The sequence below is a fragment of the Petaurus breviceps genome, unplaced genomic scaffold (assembly GCF_028583685.1).
Source record: "Petaurus breviceps papuanus isolate PSGF00001 unplaced genomic scaffold, PetGlider_PUasm1.0 126, whole genome shotgun sequence".
NCBI classification, from domain to species: domain Eukaryota; kingdom Metazoa; phylum Chordata; class Mammalia; order Diprotodontia; family Petauridae; genus Petaurus; species Petaurus breviceps.
Window position 1 is genome coordinate 7,002,736 of NW_027185655.1, and position 23,283 is coordinate 7,026,018.

Here is a 23,283-nt window from a genome sequence, read left to right on the forward strand (position 1 = left end):
GGGGGGCGGGGGGGGGAGGTTAGCCGAGGGAAAACTCCAATGAGAGTATGCTTTCTGAAAAAGTGTAAAACACATTTCTGTCCTCCCCCCCCACTCCCCTTCGCTACCTAGTGTGTGACACAACGATCCCCCAAGATTGGCGAGGACAGAGGGAGAACAGGACTGACCCTTGGATGTCCCTTACAATCCATCCGTCACCAACACACCTCCGGGGCTTGCCAGAGATAGAAGGGCATGAGGAGGAGGAAGAGGAGGAGGGGTGTGTGTGTGTGGGTGTGGGTGTGTGTGTGTGTGTGTGTGTGTCTGTGTGTGGGTGTGGGTGTGTGTGATCAAGATTTGGGGACGGAGGGCCACTCCCGTTCTCTGCTGAGGCAGCAACAGCAATACCAGTTGCAGAGGGGAGTGGGGCACAAGGATCGAGGGACAATCATGCCCGCTCCAGAAGCAGCGGGAGGCTGGGAGGCACCAGGACCTGGGGATAGAGGGACAGAGGCGCCTTTCTGGGTCCTCCCGGACCCGTCCATCACTCCGCTCGCTCCACAGCCCCCGCGCCCATCTCATCACCCACCTGCTCAATCGCTCGGTCCACCGCTTTCTGGAACACCCGGGCCACCAGCAGGGTGACGCTGCAGACCAGCAGGAGCAGGGACAGCGTCCCCACGGCGTAGAAGCAGCACTTGGCCATAGCCCGTGCACCCGAGCTCCCCCGGGCGCTGCGTCCTCTGAGCCCAGCCGGGAGCTGGATGGAGCCCGGCCCCCCCGGCCCCCCCAGCCCCTCCTGGCCCGGCCCCGTCACCTCGCCTACGCTCGCTCCTCAGGCCCGGCCGGCTAAGCTTGGCGGAGCTGAGCTGGCGTTTCAGGCAGCCCCAGGGGGTGAGCTGCAAGGCGGCGGGGGCCCGGCACACCTCTGTTCTTGGTTTCGGTTTCCTAGTAAAGCCCTGATGGAAAGGGGGTGATCCGCATTCGCAGCAGACGCGCAGGAGGCGGGCAGCGGGCCGGCGCTGCAGCTTGGCTCCGCAGGTTTCCGCCCCGCACCAGGAGAGAGGGCAGCAGATAGCTAGCAGAGGCTGTGCCCGGAGCAGTGGCTAGGGAGGCGACGGGGGAGGTCCGGGGGAGGGCCGGAGGCGGGCTGGGAGGGAGCCTGGGAGGCTGAACTTGCCGTCATGTGCCGCGCAGTGACGGCTTCTGGGGCCCCTGAGCACCTGCCCAGGGCCGCTGGGACTGGCGGGTTAGCCCTGCCCACTCTGCCTGCTGCGCCGCTCCCCTCGACTGTCCGGTCCGAGAGGTCCAAGCCCTGCGACTGCCGCTCTGCTCAAGGATTGAACAAAGAGCTGTGGGTGTGGCTCCTGGAGGAGAAAGGGGGGTGCTGCGACCAACTGCCCACATCCTCCTTCCTCACGACTTGTACACTTAGATGCTAAGTTGCAGAGAAGGGACCGGCCTGCATTGGTAAAGGGTATTTCCTCCCCTGGGAGTTCCTTATAATAAGGAAATCATTGATCCTGTCTCTATCCCTATCTTTGAATCTATAAATCATGAATTTGAAGCTGGAAGGGACCTTAAGATCAGCTAGTCCTAATTTTACAGATGGGAAACTGAGGTCCCCAGAGTAACAGTTAGTATTTGAACCCAGGTCCTCTGAGTACAAGTTCGGTGAAAGAAAAAAAGGAAGGGAGTAAGAGAGGAAGGGAGGAAGGAAGGAAGGAAGGAAGGAAGGAAGGAAGGAAGGAAGGAAGGAAGGAAGGAAGGAAGGAAGGAAGGAAGGAAGGAAGGAAGGAAGGAAGAAAGGAAGGAAGGAAGAGAAAGAAGGGAGAGAAGGAAGGGGAAAGAAAATTTGAATTTATCTCATATTTTTAATGTATGTATATGTGTTTTTTCCCTCAAAACAATGTAAACTCCTTGAGGACTGGAACCGTGCACATATGCATAAACATATGTACATACATATTATTTCTGTATATGCGCATACAGTGCCTGGCATGTAATATGCTTAAAATGTTTTTTTACTAACTGACTGATAAACACAAATAACTATAATGTACAATATCACATAAGCACTGTAGAGAAGTGCAAAATGCTGTTGGGGGATGGATGATCAGAAAATGTTGCTTTCCCTATGGTTTAATCTAATTTCCTCCTGCTGAGTGGGGCTAGACAAGCTATTATAATAATTGTCAGGATTATAATTCATACTGTATTACCATAGAGGGCAGCACCATCTTCCCAAGTCCATCAAGGTCACAATCCATGAGTTATCCTGGACTCCTCTCACTTCCCCCTCCCCCTCCCCCTCCCGGTCATATCCAATCTGCTGCCAAGGCCTGTCCATCGCCCCTTTGCACTTCTCTCCAATATGCTCCCTTTGTCTCCTCTCACACCCTAGAGCAGGCCCTCAACATCTCATGGCTGAATTATTGCAATAGCCTGTTGATTGGTCTGTTTGCCTCAAGTCACTCTCCATTCCAACCCATCCTCTATTCAACTGTTAAAGAGATTTTCTTAAAACTCGGGTCTGACAAAATTACTCCCTGTTCAATAAACTTCTCTGACTGCCTGTCACTTCCAGGATCAAATACAAAATGCTCGGTTTGATTCTCAAACCCTTAATAACCTATTCTCCTACCTTTTCCGTCTTCCACCTTATTCCTTTGATCCAATGACACTGACCTGACTGTTCAACAAGCTTAGTTCTACGTCATTTTATTGGACGGTCTCCCATGCCTGACACTCTCTGTCCTCCGCTCTGCCTACTGACTTCTCCGGCTTCCTTTAAGTCTCAATGAAAATCCCATCTTTTATTGGAAGCCTTCCCTGACCCCTCTTAATTCCTGTTTAGGCCTCTTTAAACCTAGACAGGTCTAACCAAAAAATTAAAAGAGAAAGAAGTTAGGATCTGAACAGAACTTCAGAAAAGTTAAATAAGATAGAGTCCTGATAATTGAATGAAAAAAGAAAGTGGCAAATATTTCTCAGCTGTACATGGCACCTTTTAGAAAAACTGACCATGGACTAGGCATAAAAACCTCACAAGCAAATGCAGGAAAGTAGAAATACTGAACACAGTTTTTGCTGACAATGCAATAAAAATATTTAACAAAGGGCCATTGAAAAAAGGATTAAAAATTAACTGGAAGCTAAATAACTTAGTCCTAAGGAATTAATGGATCAAAGACCAACAAATCATGGAAATTACAAATTATTTCACTAAAATAATGACAACAATGAGATAACATACCAAATTTTGGGAATGCAGTCAAAGGAATCTTTAGGGAAGTTTTAGTTTGTAAATACTTTTACCAGCAAGAGAGAAAGAACAGACCAACAAACTGGACATGCAGCTTAGAAATCCTTAAAATCAAAGAAGAGATTAGTAAAATTCAAAGCAAAAAAAAAAAAGATTTAATGAATAAAGTTAGGAGTTATGAAAAATAAAATGAACCATTAGCTAATTCAATTAAAAATAACAATAAAACCAAATTACTAGTATTAAAAATGAAAAATAATTATAATGGAACAATATATAAATTTTATTTCTATTTTTATAATTATTTTTAAAATATTTTAAGTTATTTCATTAAATATTTCCAAAATAAATGTAAAAAAAATTAATATTCATTTTTTTAAAATTTGGCATTCCTAATTCTCTCCTTTCCTTCCTCCTTTTCCTCCCCCTTCCTTGAGAAGGCAAGCAATTTAATATAGATTGTATATGCAAAGTCATACAAAACATTTCCATATTAGACATGTTGTAAAAGAAAACGCAGACAAAAAAAACCAAGAAAAATAAAGTAAAAAGGTATGTTTCAATATGCATTTAGAGTTCATTAGTTCTCTCTGGAGGTATATAGAATTTTTCATCATGGGTTCTTTGGAATTGTCTTCGATCATTGTCTTGATCACAGCAGTTAGGTCTTTCGCAGATCATCTTTGTTACAATACTGCTGGTTATCGTGTACAACGTTCTCCTGATTCTACTTCCTACACTTTGCATGAGTTCATGTAAATTTTCCCAAGTTTTTCTGAAAACATCTTGCTTGTTATTTCTCATAGCACAATAGTATCCCATCACCATCATACACAACAACTTGCTGTTCATTCCCCAACTGATGGATATCCCCTCAGTTCCATTTCTTTGACACCACAAAAAGAGTTCCCTAGAAATATTTTTGTGCATAAAGGACCCTTTCCCTTTTCTTTGATCTCTTTGGGATACAGACCTAGTAGTTGTATGGCTGGGCCAAAGGTTATGCATACTTTTATAATCTTTTGGCTATAATTGCTCTCCAGAACAGTTGGATTACTTTATAACTCCACCAACCGTACGTTATTGTCCTAATTTTTTCTATATCCCCTCCAGCATTTACCATTTCCCTTTTCTGTCATGTTAGCCAATCTGCTAGGTATGATGTGATATCTCAGAGTTGTTTTAATTTACATTTCTCTAATCAGTAGTGATTTGGAGCATTTTAAAATGTGACTGTTGGTAACTCTGACTTCTTCTAAAGAAATTTCTGAAGAAATCTTTTGACCATTTATCTACTGGAAAATGGTTCTTATTTTCAGAAATTTGGCTTAGTTCCCTAGATATTTGCAAAAAATGAGGCCTTGTTCAAAGAAAGTTGATGTAAAAAATTTGTCCCAGTTTCCTGATTTCCTTCAAATTTTGGCTGCCTTAATTTTGTTTGTGCAAAAGCTTTTTAATTTTATGTAATTGAAATTATGTGTTTTACTTCTTATAATCTTCACTGTCTTTTGTTTGGTCATTAACTCTTGCCTTATCCATAGATGTGGCAAGTACATTCCCCACCCTCTCCCCCCACCGCGCCACACACACATTAGGACTCGGTATTGTATTTTGTCAAAGGCTTTTTTCTGCATCTCTTTATATAATCATATGATTTTTGTTTTTGTTATTGATTTGGTCAATTATGCTGATAGTTTTCCTAAATATTAAATCCATCCTGAAATATAAATCCTACTTGGTCATAGTGTATTATCTTTGTGACATATTATTGTAATCTCCTTGCTATTATTTTATTTAAAATTTTTGCATCAATATTCATTAAGGAAATTGGTCTATAGTTTTATTTCTCTGTTTTTGCTCTCTCTAGTTTAGGCATCAAAACCATATTTGTGTCATAAAAAGAATTTGGTAGGAATCCTTCTTTACCTATTTTTTCAAAATATTTTGCATAGTATTGGGATTAATTATTCCTTAAATGTTTGGTAATAATTTATTTGTAAATCCATCTTTTCCTGGGAATATTTTTTAGGAAGTTCATTTATGGATTGTTCAATTTCTTTTTCTAACATATAGTTATTTAAGTGTTCTATTTCCTTTCTGTTAATCTGGGCAGTTCATTTTAAAAAAAATTCATTTCCAAAAAAATTCATTTCACTTAGCTTGCTAGTTTTATTGGCATACAATAGGGCAAAATAACTTCCAATAATTGCTTTAAGTTCATCTTCATTGGTGGCACACCCACTCTTTTCATTTTGATATTAATAATTTAGTTTTCTTCTTTTTATCAACAAATGGCATCTATTTTATTGTTTTTTTCATCAAACCAACTTATAGTTTTATTAGTTCGATGTTGTTGGGTTTTTTTTTTTTTACTTCCAGTTTATCCATCTTTTTTTTTTTTTTACTTTCAGGACTTTTTTGACTTTCAGGATTTCCATTTTGGTGTTTAATTGGGGATTGTTAATGTGTTCTTTTTCTAGTTTCTTTTTTAGTTGCATACCTAATTTATTGATTTGCCTTTTCTCTATTTTTGATGTAAGCTTACAGAGATATACATTTCCACCTAAATACTGCTTTGGTTGTGTCCCACAAATTTTGGGATGTGGTTTCATTGTTGTCATTGTGTTCTTTGACTCACTCATTCTTTTATTTTCATTAATTAAAAAAAATTCAACATTCACTTTCACAAGATTTTGAATTCCAGTTTTTCTCCCCATCTCTCCTCTCTCCCTACCCCAAGATGGTATGCATTCTGATTACCCCTTCCCCCAATTTGCTTTCCCTTCTATCACCACACCCCTCTTTGATCCCCTTCCCATCTATTTTCCTGTAGGGCAAGATAGATTTCTATAGTCCATTGCCTGTATGTCTTATTTCCAAGTTGCATGTAAAAACAATTTTTAACATTCATTTTTAAAACTGTGAATTCAACATTCTCTCCCTTCCTCCCTGCCCACTTGCCCTCAATAAGAAGATAAGCAATTCAATAGAGGTTATACATGTGTAGTCATGCAAATTACTACCATAACAGTCATGTTGTGAAAGACTAACTATATTTCCCTCCATCCTATCCCATCCATTTATTCTATTCTCCCCTTTGACCCTGTTCCTCCTCAAAAGTGTTTGCTTCTGATTACCCCCTCCTCCCTTTTGCCCTCCTTTCCATCATTCCCTCCTCTCTTATCTCCTTACCCCCTAGTTTCCTATAGAATAAGATGGATTTTCATACCCAATTGAGTGTGTATCTTATTCCCTCTTTAAGTCAAATCCAATGAGAGTAAGGTTCACTCATTCCCTCTCACCTCCCACCTCTTCCCCTCCATTGTAAAAGCTTTTTCTTGACTATTTTATGTGAGATAATTTACCCCTATTCTACGTCTCCCTTTCTCCTTCTCCCAGTACATTCCTCTTATCCCTTGATTTTATTTTTTAATTTAGCTTACATTATTCATTTCCACAAGATTTTGAGTTACAAACTTTCTCCCCATTTTCCCCCTACCCACCACGCCAAAACAGTGATCCCACTAAATGTCCCCTCCCCCAATCTGCTCTCTCCCATATCTTCCCTCATCCCCCTCCGACTTTCCAGTAGGGCACGGTGGATCTCTGTGCCCCAGTACCTGTATATCTTATTTCCCAGTTACATGTAAAATAATAATAATAATAATAATAATAATAATAATAATAATAATAATAATATACATGTATTCCAGATTCTTTCCCTACCTCCCTCATCACCCACCCTTACTGGGAAGATAAGCAATTCAATATAGGTTGTACATGTGTAGCTATGTAAAACATTTCCCTATTGGATATATTGTGAAAGACTGATTATATTTCCCTCCATCCTATCCCATCCCCCACTAGTTCTATTCTCTACTTTGATCCTGTCCCTTTTCAAAAGCGGGTGCTTCCAACTCCCCTCCCCCCCCAGCCTGCCCTCCCTTCCATCATCCTCCCTCTCATTCCCTTTCCTCCTACTCTCCCATAAGGTGAGATACCTTATTTAATGTGTTCCCTCCCTAAGCCCAATTCATTGAGAATAAAGTTGACTCATTCCCTTTTACCTTCCTGTTCTTCCCCTCCATTGTAACAGTTTTCCCTTGCCTCTTCTATATGAGATGATTTACCCCATTCTATCTCTCCCCATCTCCTCTCGTGATATTCCTCTCTCATCTCTTAATTTCACCTTTTAAGTATCATCCCTTCCTGTTCAATTGGTCCTGTGCCCTCTATGTATACCTGTACACATATATACACACACTCATATTTGTATTCATATGCCCATATACCCTTCTATATATATTCCTATTCCCTTCAACTATTCTCATACTGAGAAAAATTTCATAAGTTACACTTATCATTTTTCCATGTAGGAATCTAAGCAGTTCAACTTTGATAAGTTCCTTATCATTTCTTTTCCCTGTTTACCTTCTCATGCTTCTTGTATCTGAATGTCAAATTTTCTATTCAACTCTGGTTTTTTCATCAAGAATGCTTGAAAGTTCTCTATTCCGTTGAATGACCATATTTTCCCCTGAAACATGATACTCAGTTTTGCTGGGTAGGTGATTCTTCGTTTTAATCCCAGCTCCTTTGACCTCTGGAATATCATATTCCAAGGCCTCCAGTCCCTCAGTATAGAAGCTGCCAGATCCTGAGTTATCCTGATTGTGTTTCCACAGTATTCAAATTGTTTCTTCTTGGCTGCTTGTAATATTTTCTCCTTGATCTGGGAACTCCAGAACCTGGCTATAATATTCCTAGGAGTTTTCTTTTGGGGATCTTTTTCAGGAGGTGATTGGTGGATTCTTTCAACCTCTGGTTCTAAAACATTAGGGCAGTTTTCCTTGAGAATTTTCTAGGAGGATGATTTCTAGGTTCTTTCTTTGGTCATGACTTTCAGGTAGTCCAATAATTGTTAAATTATCTCTCCTGGATCTGTTTTCCAGGTCAGTGGTTTTTCCAATGAGATATTTTACATTGCCTTCTATTTTTTCATTTGTTTGGATCTGTTTAATAGTATCTTGATTTCTTATAAAGTCATTAGCTTCCATTTGCTCCAATACCATTCTGAAGGAATGATGCTCTTCAGTAAGCTTTTGAGATTCTTTTTCCATCTGTCAAATTCAGCTTTTTAAGGCTTTCTTCTCCTCACTGGCTTTTTGAGCCTCTTTTGCCATTTGAGTTAGTCTATTGTTTAAGGTGTTATTTTCTTCAGTCAGGTTGGTGACTCTCATTTCATAATTTTCTTGCATCATTCTCATTTCTCTTCCAAATTTTTCCTCCACTACTCTTATTTGGCTTTTGAAATCTGTCTTAATCTCCTCTATGGCCTGTAAGCAGTTTATTCTTTTGATGGAAGCTTTTGGTGCAGCAGTTCTGACTTTGCTGTCTTCCTCCTGTTCCATGCTTTGATCCTTTTTGTCCCCCAAAAAGGAATCTAAAGTTGGACCACTGTGCTTGCCTTGCTTCCCTTGCTTGCTCATGTTGCCACTCAATTACTTGACTATTGAGCTTTTTGCCACAGTAGAACTCTGCTACCAGAGTGGGGAACTTTGTCCCAATCACTGGGGTTTTCTCATATGCTGGAGGTATTAGTTGGGTGCCCACTCTGAAGCCTCCACAGGCTCTGGCAAACTGGTCACACACCACAGGATGTCCACCCTAGACAGTGATCCAGATCCAAGCAGGTTAAAGCAAGAGAGATTGCTCCTCAGACTGGATGCTTGGTCCTCCTACAATCTGCAGGACTGGAGCTCTGAGGCAGCCATGTGGCAGTGGCTGGGTGGCCACCATGCCTCAGCCACTTCTTGCCCTGGGGGCAAAGGCCAGACTGCACTCCCCAACTTCCAGGTCCCAAAGTCCACACTGCACTGACCTCTCACTTTGTCCTTATCATCTATGGATTGTTAATTCTGGAAACCACTACAGCTGCTGGTGATCTGAAGTCCCTCCAGCTGAAGGGTGGTTGTGGCCACCCTGAGGCTAAAACCTCTGGCTTGCACAGGGCTGGGCTCCCAGAGTGCTGTGCTGGCCCCTTCCTGCCGGCCTGCCAGACTGTCTTCAGTGGGAGGTTAGCTTCTCTGTGTCATTTTGTGGATTCTGTAGCTCCAAAGTTTGTTTAGAGTCATTTTTTACATGAATTGGAGGAGGAGGGAGCAGGAGCCATAGAAGTCCTGTTTCTACTCGCCATCTTGACTCCTTAATTTTATTTTTTTAGATATCATCCCTTCATATTCAACATACCCTGCTCTCTCTCTCTCTATATATATTTTTTTTTTAAATATGTCAACTATATATGTACACACAGATAGATATATGTATGTATGTATGTATTTCCTCCAACTACCCTAACACTGAGAAAAGTCTTATTAGTTACAAACATCATATTTCCATGTAGGAATGTAAACACTTCAACTTTAATAAGTCCCTTATGATTTCTCTTTCCTGTTTACCTTTTCATGCCTTCTCTTGAGTCTTGTATTTGAAAGTCAAATTTTCTATTCATCTCTTGTCTTTTCATCAAGAATGCTTGAAAGTCCTCTATTTCATTTAAGTCCATTCCCCTCCCCCCCCCCCCCCCCCCCCCGAAGGATTATATACTCAATTTTGCTGGTTAGGTGTTTCTTGGTTTTAATTCTGGTTCCTTTGCCCTTTGGGATATCATGTTCTGAGTCCTCTAATCCCTTAATGTAGAAGCTGATAAATCTTTTGTTATTCACAATTGTATTTCCACAATACTTGAATTGTTTCTTTCTGGCTGTTTGTAGTATTTTTTTCCTGACTTGGGAACTCTGGAATTTGGCTAAAATATTCCCAGTATTTTTCTTTTTGGGATCTCTTTCAGGAGGTGATTGGTGGATTCTTTCAATTTCTATTTTTCCCTCTGCTTCTAGAATATCAAAGCATTAGCTTTTGTTAAGGTTGAACTCTGCTTCCACTCTGGAGGGTGTACTGCCCCAAGCTTCAGGGGTTTTATACAGCTGTTTTCAAAGATATTTCTAAGGACATTTCCAGTTCTTCCAAGGTAATATGATCAAAGGAGAGGTTTTTACCCCTCCCCTGGCCTGTGCTCTTGTCTGTGAGCCACCACAAGCACTCTTTTCTGCCTTGGAATTGGGAGGAGAATTCCCTTTCCATCATCGTCACAAGCTCCTCCTTGCCTCAGGACTACAACTGAGATCCAAGCTAGGACAAAGAAAGAGAATCCTGCCTCAGCACCTGGAAAGAGATTCCTGCAATCCCACCCTGATTAGCCACTGGATACCCCCACTGTCTTTGGACCAAGAGCTCTGGAAGCAGCCACTGCTGCCACCATGTGCTGTGGCCACCCTTCACCACTGCTGCCCTGGACTGTGCTCCTCTCTCCCCCACATCCCACAGACCTTTACTACTGACCTTCTGAGTTGTCTTTGGCATTTGTAGGTTGAGAAGTATGGAAACCACCCCAGCTGCTAGTGATTCAGTCCGGAGTCCTTCTCCAAGCCCTGTCTGTCCTGGAATGGCCGACACTGGTCTGTGCTCCTCTCCCAGCCTGATACAACAGGCTTTACCTGTCAACCTTCCAGGTTGTCTTGGGCTAGAAATTTGTTTCACTCTGTCATTTTGTGGGTTCTGCTGTTATAGAATTTGTTTACAGGTATTTAGAGGCATTTGGGGGAGAACTTAAGCAAGTTACTGCTTTTTTTTTTTTACTCATTCTTTAGGATTAGATTGTTTAGTTTCTTTTTCAAATTGAATTTTATTTATTTTTTTGTTCCAATATAAGTTCAAAACTGTCTCCCTCCCTCCCCACGCTTTGCTAGAGAAGGCCATCATTTAATACATGCACACACATGCCCACACACACATATGTAAAATATGTTGTGCCTACTTCTATTTATCAGTTTTCTCTCTGTAGCTGTATAGTATCATCTTTCATAGTTCTTTTGTAGTTGATTTGAGTATTTGTAATACTCAGAATAACAGTCATTTACAGTTATTCTTCAAACAATATTGCTGTTACTACATACAACATTCGCTTGGTTCTGCTCATTTCACTTTTCATTATTTCATGCAAGTCATTCCATGCTTTCCTAAAAATTAACTTGCTCATTATTTCTTATAGCACAGTAATATTCCACCAGAATCATATACCACAACTTATTCATCCATTCCCCCATTGATGGGCACCCATTCAACTTCCAGTTCTTTGCCACCACAAAGAGACCTGCTATAAATATTTTAGAACATAGAGATTCTTTCCCTTTTTCCCTGATCACCTTGGGAAACAGACTGAGTAGTGATATCTTATTGCTGAGTCAAAGGGTATACACAGAACATTATAAAACTCTTTGATTATATTTATAGATGGTTCTCCAAAATCATCGAATCAGTTCATAGCTCCACCACAATGTATTAGTGTCCCAATTTTTTCCACATCCCCTCTAACCTTTGTCATTTTCCCCTTCTATAATTTTAGCCAATCTGACAGGTATGAGCTGATAACTCAAAGGTGTTTTAATTTGCATTTCTCTAATCAATAATGATTTAGATATATATCTACATGTATATATATACATATATATATATATATATATAACTTTGATTTCTTCATCAAAAAACTACCTGTTCATATCCTTTGACCATTTATCAATTAAAGAATGCATTGTATTATATTATTAGTTTCCAATTAATTTTTAATCTATGCTTCCATTGCCCTTTATTGAATATAATTTTTATTGTATTATGGACTAGAAAGGGCATATTTAATATTTCTGCTTCTTTGAATTTGGTTGTGAGGTTTTTGTGCTCTAATATATATAATCTTTTTGTGAAGGTGAGAAAAAGGTATATTCCTTTCTATTCCCATTTAGTTTTCTCCAGAGGTCTATTATATTTAACTTTTCTAAGATTCTATTAATTTCCTTGACATTTTTCTTATTTATTTTATTCTTATATTTATCTAACTCTGAGAGAGGAAAATTGAGGTCTCCCACTAGTATAGTTTTACTGTCTATTTACTCCTGAAATTCACTTAATTTTTCCTTTAAGAATTTGTATGCTATGCCATTTGGTGTATATATACGTTTAGTATTGACATTACTTCATTGTCTATGGCACCTTTTAGAATGATATAGTTTCTTGCTTATCCCCTTTAAGTAGGGTCTATTTTTGCTTTTGCTTTGTCTGAGGTCATGATTGCTACCCCTGCCCTTTTTACTTTAGTCAAAGCATAATAGATTCTTCTCCAGCCCTCACTCCTCTTTCTTTTTAAAACTCTGTATATATCCCTCTTCTTCAAGTGTTTTTTTTGTAAACAACATTATTGGATTCTGGTTTCTAATCCATTCTGCTACTCTAATTTCAGCTCATTTACATTCACAGTTATGATTACTACATGTGCATTTCTGCCTTCCTAGTTTCTTCTGTTTATCCTTCTCCCTATCTTTTTGTCCTGTTCCTCCTCTAAAGTCTGTTTTGCTTCTGACCACTGCCTCCCTTAATCTGATCTCTCTTATATCAATACCACCACCCTTATCCCTTTCCACTCCTACTTCTCTGTTGGGTAAGATAGAATTGTATTACCAAATGAATATGTATGTGTAGCATGTATGTGCATATACATACGTGTGTATTTACATATACATGTATGTATACATATACACATGTACATGCATATATGTGTGAGTATATATATATTGTTCATGGGTGTGTATGTATGTGTATAGATATACACACACACACAAAATTCCCTTTTTGAACCAATTTAGGTGTGTGAGGTTCAAGTGTTACCTGTCCCACTACTATGTGCCTCTATTATTAAAAGCTCTTCCTTGCACACCTCTTTTATATGAGAGAATTTCCTACATTCTTCCTCTCCCTTTCCCCTTCTCCCAGGGCACCCTTCTTTCTCACTTATCCATTTTTTTTTACATCTTCCCAACAATCAACTTATTCCTCCACCCTCTTTTTATGTAGAATCCTGCTAACTTCCCTAACAATGACGAAGTTCTTAGAAATTACACGCATCATCTTCCTATATAGAAAGGTAAACAGTTTAACCTTATTGCGTTCCTTATGATTTCTCTTTCATATTCACCTTTTTATGCTTTTCTTGAGCCTTGTATTTGAAAGTAAAATTTTCTGTTCAACTCTGGTCTTTTCATTAGAAATGCTTGAAAGTCTTCTATTTCATTAAATAGATTTGTTTTTTGCTTTAAGGATTATACTCAGTATTGCTGAGTAGGTGATTCATTGTATTAACTCCAGCTCTTTTGCCTTCCAGAACATCTTATTCCAAACCCTCTGTCCCTTTTATGTGGTAACTGCTAAATTTCATGTGATCCTGATATTCATGGTATTTGAATAGTTTCTCTCTGGCTAGTTGAAATATTTTCTCTTTGACCTGAAAGCTCTGAAATATGGCTATAATATTCCTGGGAGTTTTTATTTTGGGATCTCTTTCAAGTGGCGACTGGTACATTCTTTCACTTTCTGTCTTACCCTCTAGTTCTGGGATATTGGGGCACTTTTTTTTGATAATTTCTTCAAATATGATATCTAGCCTTTTTTTTGTGGCTTCCAGGTAGTCCAATAATTCTTTTTTTTTTTTTTAAAGCAATCAGGGTTAAGTAACTTGCTCAAGGTTACACGGCCAGTTATTTCTGGGTGTGGTGCTGAGTATCTGGGCCTGGATTTGACCCAGGTCATCCTGACACTGGAGCCGGTGCTCTTACTCGCTAAGCCACCTGGCCGCTCCTAAGCAATTGGGGTTAAGTAACTTGCTCAAAGTTACACGGCCAGGTGTTTCTGGGTGGGTGCTAAGTGTATGAGCCTGGGATTCAATCTCCAGGTCTTCTCAACACTGGAGCCGGTGCTCTTACTCGCTGTGCTACCTGGATGCCCCATAGTCCAATAATTCTTAAATTATCTCTCCATCTATTTTTTCTTTCTTTTTCTTTTTCCTTTCCTTTTCTTTTTTCTTTTTCTTTTTGCTTTTTGGAGGGCAATTGGGTTTAAGTGACTTGCCCAAAGTCACATGACTAGTGTGTCAAGTGTCTGAGGTCAAATTTGAACTCAGGTCCTCCTGATTTCAGGGCTGGTGCTCTATTCACTGTGCCACCTAGCCACTCCTCTCCATCTATTTTCCAGATAAGTTATTTTTCCAATGACATATTTCACATTTTCTTCTACTTTTTTCATTCTTTTGACTTTGTTTTATTGTTTTTTGATTACTCATGATATCATAGCTTTCACTCACCCAATTCTAATTTTTAAGGAATTATTATCATTAGCAATCTTTTGTACCTCTTTTTCCATTTGACGAATTTTCTTTTTAAATTTTTTTTCTTCAGTGAATTTTTGTACCCCTTTTTCCATTTAGCCAATGTTGTTTTTACAAGTTTTATTTTTTTCAGTATTTTTATGCTTCTTTTACCAAGCTGTTAATTGTCTTTTATAATTTTCTTCCTTTACTCTCATTTCTTTATCTAATTTTTTTCTCTACCACTCTCATTTTGAAAATCACTTTTTAGCTCTTCTAAGAATTTTTGTTGGGCTTGTGTCCAATTCACACTTTTTTCTTTCTTTTTTTTTTTTTTTGGTGACTTTTAACTTCAGTGTCTTCTGAGTTTGTGTCTTGATATTCCTTGTAACCACAACAGATTTTTATGGTCAGGATTTTTTTTTAATTTGCTCATTTTCCCATGATAGTTCTTGATTTTAACCCTTATGTTAAAATTGGACTCTCTTCCTGATGTTTGTGGGAAGGGGCACTGTCTCAAGGTTAAGGCTTTTTTGTACTGTTGTTTTAGAGCTAGTTCTGGAGTTTGCAAGTTTTCAGTACTTCTAAGGCAGTATGATCTGGAGAAAGGTGTGGTTGATAGCCCTGTCTTAAATTTCTCCTCACTCTAATCCATTCTCCATTGATCTGTCAAATTGATCTTCATAAAATTCAAGTGTGACCCTATTTCTCCCCTATTTAATAAATTCCAGTGGCTTCCTATTTCCTCTGAGATGAAATATAAAATCTTCTCTTTGACTTTGCAGGCCCTTCCTACTTTTCCAATATTCTTATCTTTTTACACTCCACACACTCAGCAATCCAGTGATGTTGGACTCCTTGTTCCTTGTACATAGTACTCAATCTCCTGACCTTGAGTGTTTTTAACTGGTAACCCCCCCATGCCTGGAACACTCTCCCTCCTCATCTTAATCTCCCAGCTTTCCTGGCTTCCTTAAGTTCTACCTTCTGCAAGAAGCCTCTCCCAGTATTCTTCTTTCATCTTAGTGACTTCGCTCTGAAATTATTCCTGGTTTATTTGTAGTATTTTTTTGCTTGTTGAACCCCTCATAAGACTGTGAGCTTCTTGATAACAGGCACTGCGTTTTGATTATTTTTGTTTTTGTTTGTTTTGTTTTTTTGCCCTTTTATGCATCACTGTACTTGGCACAGTGCCTGGCATATTGTTCAGCCATTCAGTAGTGTTTGACTTTTCATGACTCCATGGGGTTTTCTTGGCAATGATATTGGAGTGATTCCTCATTTTCTTCTCCAGTGGATTAAGGCAAACAGAAGTCAAGTGGTTTGCCCCAGTTCACATGGCTCGTGTCTGCGGCTGAATTTGAACTCAGGTCTTCCTAACTCCAGGCACAGCCCTCTATCCATTGACCCATTTAGCTGCCCCATGCCTGGCATATAGTAGGTACTTACTAAATGCTAGTTGACTGATTGACCAAAAATAAAGAGTGGATGGAGGAAGAGATAATTAAGGTATACATTCAAGTGATATAAGATAAGGAGATGAAAACAGGGAGCTCTCAGAAAATGGCCTCTCCCTCTCACTTTTTTTTGTGATGTATGTTGTGAGGTTTTCAACTGAGATAGTGCAGCAAAAGTGACAGCTTGAGAAGGGATAAGAATGCTTGCAATGGCCTCTGTGGTGAGTTAGTCAGTTAGCTGGAGACCAAATCAACTAGAGAAGTAGAAAATCATCACCTCCTTGCAGGCAGGGTCCAGGTGAAATGATGTAATATAAATTTGTAGCAGATCTAGTCAGAATGGTTTCCTGATTTCCTCCAGCTGTACATGAATAGCATGTACCTGTAAAGAACACAACAATGATGGGAAATAATTCAAGGTTGGAGGTTGGCAAGGCATTGGACAAATGATAGGAAAGGGGCAGTTTTTGGATGTAGAGGATAGCACAGAGCTGAGCTTCTTCCCCAAAGGATTGAGAGAGGTTGACTGTAGTCAGTGCAGGGCTGATGGACTGGGAACAAAATGAGAGTTGGATAGATTGGAGACCGTGTTGGGGGGCATAAGGCAGAGGGAAAGATGGGGATTGGGGTGGGGAAGTATAGTTGAAGTTAATTGAAGGGAGTGAGCAGTGGGGAATGGGGAATGGAGTTTGTACAATGGTAGATGGGGAGAATATGTTGAAATGAGTGGATGTCAACCATTTAAGAATGAATTGGTACAGAATATGAGTGACTAGAGAGAGGTCAGTTGAAGGTGTCAGGTAATTAGGCTGTTCAAGTCCCTCCCTCAAGATCGAACCTAATGACAGATGATAAAGTTGAGTCCTATGAGACCTAAGTTGCCTGGCTTACAGCAGGCAAAAATTGAAAATGGTATGACCTGGAGGAGACTAGACAGGAGGCAGGAGCTGGCAGTTCAAGGTTTGATTTAAAGACAGCCTCCAGAGTATTGAAGATGCCCTTAAGACAAAGAGGTGGGTGGCCTGTAGCAGGGCTGATGTAGGAGTCCCTGGGAAAGCCTTGCAGCAAACAGCGGTAAGTGGTTAGAATTTGAGGATCATGCTGGCTTCCCTGGGGAGACACCCCTATCTTTCACTACTGCTTTCACTCAATTTGTGTGTGTGTATGTGTGTGTGTGATTGAGGTGGTATCGAGATGATTTATGATTGTCATTGTTCTTTCTGTGTTTTTTTCAAATATTTTCTGGTTTGGGAGCAGGAGACAGGCTTCTCTGCAGCCTTTTACATTGTCATCTTAGTCAGAAATTCTACTTCTGTTTCCTCACCTACCACCTTTTGTTATCTTCTTGTTATCTAGCTTCCCACTTCCATACCCAACTCAAAGTACTCTCTCAAGGTCGCTAAGAACCTCTTTATTACGAAAGTCAAAGATCCTCTGTCAGTCCTTCAGTGGATTGTCCGTTCTGTAGGGTCTGACACTATTTCTCACTTGCCTCTCTTATATGTTCTGCCTTCCCTGGGTTTTCATGGCATTACTCTCCTGGTTCTCCTCTTTCTTGTCCTTTGCTGAATCATTATTTGTTTGTTGTTGTTCAGTCATTTCAGTTGTGTCTGACTCTTCATGATCCCATTTGGGTTTTCTTGGCAAAGATACTGGAGGGGTTTGCCCTTTCCTTCTCCAACCCATTTTACAGATGAGGAAACTGAGGCAAACAGGGTGAAAGGACTGGAACAGGGTTACACAGTTAGTAAATGTTTGAGGCTGGATTTGAACTCAGGTCTTCCTGACTCCAGGTTGGTGCTGTATCCACTAAATCACCTAGCTGCCCAGATTATCACTCATATCCTGCCCCAAACGTATAGGTGTTTCCTAGGACTCTGTGCTAGGTCCTCTTCTCTTCTCTCTCTATGCTTTCTCTCTGTGGAGTCTTCTCAGTAAGCCCATAAGCTCACAGGAATTCACGTATCATCTCTCTCTCTTCATATATATGATATATATGTACACACATATACATATATGTGTGTATATAGGATTGAGATATGTGCATACACACATATGTAAATGCACATGTATATACCTATAAATTGATATTTATAGGCATATACACATATGCCCATATGCACGCACATATATCCCCAAAAGTTTCATATTCAGACTCCATGGGAGGACTGCTTAGCAAGTTTTCCTCAATCCTAATACACTTAATTACAAATTCTTCATTGACTCTGTCTGGCAAATGAGGGTCATTTAACAGAAGAATCCAGCTATAGAATCTAATGAAAAATTCCTATTCTTTTAAAAAAATATATGAGCAGTATTTCATATCTTTCCATCTGTTGTCAATGTGTGGTTGGTCTTTTGCAGGTAGCCATCGTAGAGGAATGTGTTGGGAGAGATATTTTTAGGAAATTTTCCTATGACTGCACAGACTTGAATATCATTTGGTAATTCTAAACACTGCCACCTGGTGGACAACTGAACAAACTCCTTCAGTGAATAATTAATACAATGAAACCCTGTCTTTCTGTAGGCAGCACATTAGTTGATTTGTGCCACTACAAGGCCCTGAATATCACAGGCAGCATAGGTAGAGGATTATATTTAACCACATTCATTCGCACCCAGAATGCCTTCTTGCCTCACCTCTCCTTCTTGGAACTTCTTCCTTTCATGAATCAGCGGAGGTGTTAGCTCCTACCAGAACTCTCTCCTGATTGTCCTAATTACTAGGGTTCTTCACTTTTCCTGAAATGACATGATATTTACTTTGTATTTCCTCATCTATGTATGTGATATTCCCCCCCAGTAGAATGTAAACTTCTTGAGGGCAGAGACTGTTTTATTTTTATCTCTGCATCTCTAGCACTTGTCCTGGAATAGGTATGTAATAAAAGCTTATTAAATTGAATTTGAGTGAATTGAGTCCTGCTTTTTCTAGAAGATAGAACCCAGGTAGGGACTGCAGTTGAATCCAGACAAGCAGAGAAAAGTTGAAAGTTGAAAGCAGAGAAAAGTTACTTTCTTCCTTTGTGATTTCTGGCAAGTAATATTTCTTCCTTGAGCCTGAGTTTCTCCATCTGTATCTAAGAGTAGACTCAAAGCTTTAAAAGGTTTTACTGATAACGTATATGTATGAGAGGTAGGGTGCTATAGTGGATAGAGAACTAGATTTGGGGTTAGGAGGACCTAGGCTGGAATTCCACTTCAGACACTAGCTGTATTACCTGCTAGGATAAGAAAAATTCCCAAACTTTGAAATTTGAAAAATTCTCCTCTAGCCAAGGTTGGGTGGGACAGAGAGGGAAGAAGGTTGAGACCAAAGCCTGAGGTTTTCCTCCCCTCCTCACCCATCCTTCTCAAAGATTGATCTTTCTTCTCTCTGCTACCAAATGTTCATTTGACTCTAAATCTCTCTTTTGGCCATACTGGCACAATATTTTATAGAAATCCCCTAGGGTGTGGCCAAATTTCCTTGGTCAGTCAGAAAACTTGTTCTGTGCAAAATCACTACTGATTCAACCAATGGCCTGTCAGAGACATCTAAATTGAACAAGGTCTTTTCATTCTTAGTTAGAATTCCTTTATTTGATATGACCCAATTTATTCACACTGATTAAGGTACCAGAGGATAAAATATTATCATTTACTCTAGGTAGAATGGGGGTATTTGGCTTACTCAATCAATATCCACTCTTACATTTATCTCCCCGATGCTTAGGGCAGGACCTGGCACCATTAATAGATGATCAATGATTAAATACAAAAGCTGGCAAAGGCTAGGAGAGAGGTCACTCCAGGAAGCAATTGGTGCAGATAAATGGATCAGAAGGTAGAGGGGGCAGGAAGAGGAACTCACAGAAGAAACCAGCATGCTTCACACGAGTGGCCCTAAAACTAGCTATCCAGAGATCTGAGCAGGGAAATCTCAAGCCCTTACCAAAGTGCTAAAGTAAGAACAGTTGTTACTCTGAGGGGTAACTTTTGGGGGAAATTACCTTGGGAATGTTTCCCCCAAAGCCAGTAATATACTCTCCCACAAATATGATATACAACATGAGATTGAATGTTGTCCATAAGATATATATGTCCACTTGTGTTATCTAAATGTAGATCCTGAGAAGTATTGACAGATAGTTCTGGAATCTTACCTTTCTCCAAGAGAAATTGGGGAAACAAATTAATAACTTACCCTTCAAGACTGAACATAATGCTACAGGTGAAAAATGAATATTTAGTAGAGTGGCGGGCTTACTAGCATTCATGAATTCAAGCATGATGAAGAAGCCAGAGGTGAATAGACACTTTGAAATGCAAACATATGAGTTAAGAGAAAACCAAAAATGTAAATATATTTCAGTATTGGAATGCATTAAGTAATGAAGTGCTTACATTCTAATACGGGAAGAAGATGCTAATGTCCATTCAGATTCCTATTGTCTTCAAATACAGAAGGAGTTAAATATGACAAATGCAAGACAAATGAGTATGGCTTTGTTCCACTTGGTTGGTTTTAAAAGAGAAAAGGAGGGGGGAAGGACTGATGAAAAAAAAATGAGAAAGAATTAGGGAAGAACTACTTCTCACCAACAGGTTACCAAAAAAGAATCTGCAAACATGCAGGAAAGGTTGTAGGGAGTAGGCATCTAATGGCCTCACTCTAATTTAAATAGAATAAAGGAAAGTTGAACATTCCCACATATTACAAAGTTTGTGGTATTGGAAAAGGGAATGGAGGATATGAAAGGGAAAATATTTTTGAAAAAGAGATATTCACAAGCAATAGTAATTTTGACTTTAGAGGATTGATCATAGAGTGGTTTAAACCCAAAGTCCCAGCTCTGCATTTGCTGAAGAGAGGAGGGACAAAGGGGTAGTTCCAGACTACTTCAATTATAGAATATTGGTGGCAGTCTGTTTCCTTCTCTTTCTCCATGTCCTTCTTCTTTATGAGTAAGAGGAAAATGTATGAGGTTGTAATGGAGGAAAATAGTTATGACAAAGAATATAAATATGATGAACTTACCCACAAAATAGAGAAAAGTAAGTAGACTATATTAGAAAGCATAATCTAAGAATATTTTACTTACAAGAAACACACTTGGAACAAATATCTATATAATATTGAAATGAAAAGGGGGGGGCCAGGTAGCACAGCGAGTAAGAGCACCGGCTCCAGTGTTGAGAAGACCTGGAGATCGAATCCCGGGCTCAGACACTCAGCACCCACCCAGAAACACCTGGCCGTGTAACCTTGAGCAAGTTACTTAACCCCAATTGCTTAGGGGCAGCCAGGTCGCTTGGCGAGTAAGAGCATCGGCTCCAGTGTCAGAATGACCTGGATCAAGTCCAGGTTCAGATACTCAGCACCACACCCAGAGATAACTGGCCGTGTAACCTTGAGCAAGTCACTTAACCCCAATTGCTTTAAAAAAAAAAAAGAAATGAAAAGAAGGAGAAGAGTTTATATCTCAGGTGAATCCTGAGGTGGTAATGCAAGGGTGCTTATCATGTTTCCACACAAGGCAAGAACATGGTTAAAAGAGATATGATAACTGTCTGAAAATGACTGGATGTAAGTAGGAAGGAATAGATCCAAAAAGTAACCACATGGTAGGGCTTAAAAACCTCACAAATACAGAAAAGCAGAAGTATTAACACATCCCTTATGACCCCAACTTGATTAACATTATCATGGCTCTTTGAGGATATCATTCAAATTCAGATGCATCTTTGAAGTTCTCTTCACAACATATGATTACATTAAGAGCTTTCTGGGCTAGGGGCTTGGTAAAAGATCCTCTCCTTTACACTGGAATGCTTCCCTGGATCTGTAATCTAATTAATACAGATGTTTCCTCCAATGGTGTATACTACAGTCTCTGGTTCCATATACTTCATGATTTCTGTCTAGATTATGATACTTCAAGAGATCTGTAATCACATTAGTGTGAGAATTTCTTCTAATGGTACAATCACAATCCATCCATGCTTTCTTACCCTTTGATATTCTTGTTCATGTCCTTCCATAAATCCTTTATAGAGGATCCACCCAATGTGCTAGAAGCCTTTCTCGAGCTCTTTGAACATTCAACCTTTAGGCTATGGTTATTTCCTGCTCTCCCTACATGTCTGGACCACCTCTCTTTTATATGGTACATTTCTTGTGGGAGATCTTTATGCCATCTTTGGGAAACAAAGCATCATTGTCAAAATGCTTCAGTCAATTATTGCCCACTATATGCCCCCACACTTCCTTTTGAATAATCTGCAATTTTGCTTCATCAAAGAATATGGTATTTTGTAATCTGTGGACTTGTAGCATCAAGAGGTGAAAAAAAAACCCCAACTATATTCTTGTTCATCTAATTTGTTTATGGTATCACACTTTATATCTAAGTCATGTACCCATTTGAAGCTTATCTTGGTATATGGTGGGGTGTATTCATGGAGGCAGGATGTGTGCCCACACTGAGGGAATGAAGAATTCATTTAAGTCTCGAAATAGGACACCAAACACACTCACAGAGCACTTTCTCTTCTTCACCACGGAGAAGAAAAAAGAAAGTACGCAAAAGAAGATGGAGTTCAGTCTGCAGTCCATGAAACTACAGTCCTTCACATTTGAAAGTGTCACGCCCTTCTAAGCAGAATTCCTGTCACTGTCCCTGCTTGGTGTGTGGCCAGGGAGTATGGTACAGTGAAAACAAACAGGCAGAAACCAAACCCCCCCCCCCCCAACAACAACTCCCAGTATCTGGAATCAGAGAGCCTCATTTCTTTTCTCTGGTACTTGGTTTTCTCATCTATAAATTGAGGCAGTTGGATTACATGAACCCTCAGTCTATAATCTTAATTTTTATCATGCAGTCTCTAAGCGTTCACACACACGCTCCCACAGAAAAACCCTGATAAATAAAACTCAACTATGACTCTTTGAGGTAACTAAACTTCGATGCTACAAAAACAACTCTAGCAATCACCGCAGCAACCAACGATGGACAGATGAAGAAGAAAGGAAGGACAAATGGGACCAGGAAAAGCATCCATCCAGCACCGGGGGAAAGGAAAAGATAGGACAGTGAACCTTCAAAGAACTAGAACGCCCAGTGGGGGGTCTGTTGCTGTAGTAACTGTCTCCTAGCGACAGGGCCAACTTTCGTCTCCTCGTGGTAAACTTAGACTCAGTGGTGGCTGAAGGTCCAGAAACAGCTAGGAACTTTGCCGCCGCCTGGGAGGAAGGCTTTCCAGCTGCTGCTGCAGGGAGGGAGTGAAGAAGGGGGAAAAGGAGGAGGAGGAGGAGGAGGAGGAGGAAGAGGAGGAGGAGGAGGAGAAGG

At 40.0% G+C, this 23,283-nt stretch overlaps 2 protein-coding genes across 2 annotated transcripts in view; one reads left to right on the forward strand and one right to left on the reverse strand.

Annotated features, from left to right (window-relative positions):
* Positions 1 to 1,101, reverse strand: part of SCARB2 (scavenger receptor class B member 2) — a 58,910-nt gene extending 57,809 nt beyond the window's left edge. The window contains exon 1 of the mRNA XM_069092149.1: positions 569 to 1,101. Coding sequence (XP_068948250.1) covers positions 569 to 685 — 117 coding nt within the window. The 5' untranslated portion in view covers positions 686 to 1,101. The remainder of the gene's footprint in view (positions 1 to 568) is intronic.
* Positions 1 to 23,283, forward strand: part of FAM47E (family with sequence similarity 47 member E) — an 83,987-nt gene that overhangs the window by 1,313 nt on the left and 59,391 nt on the right. The window lies entirely within an intron of this gene.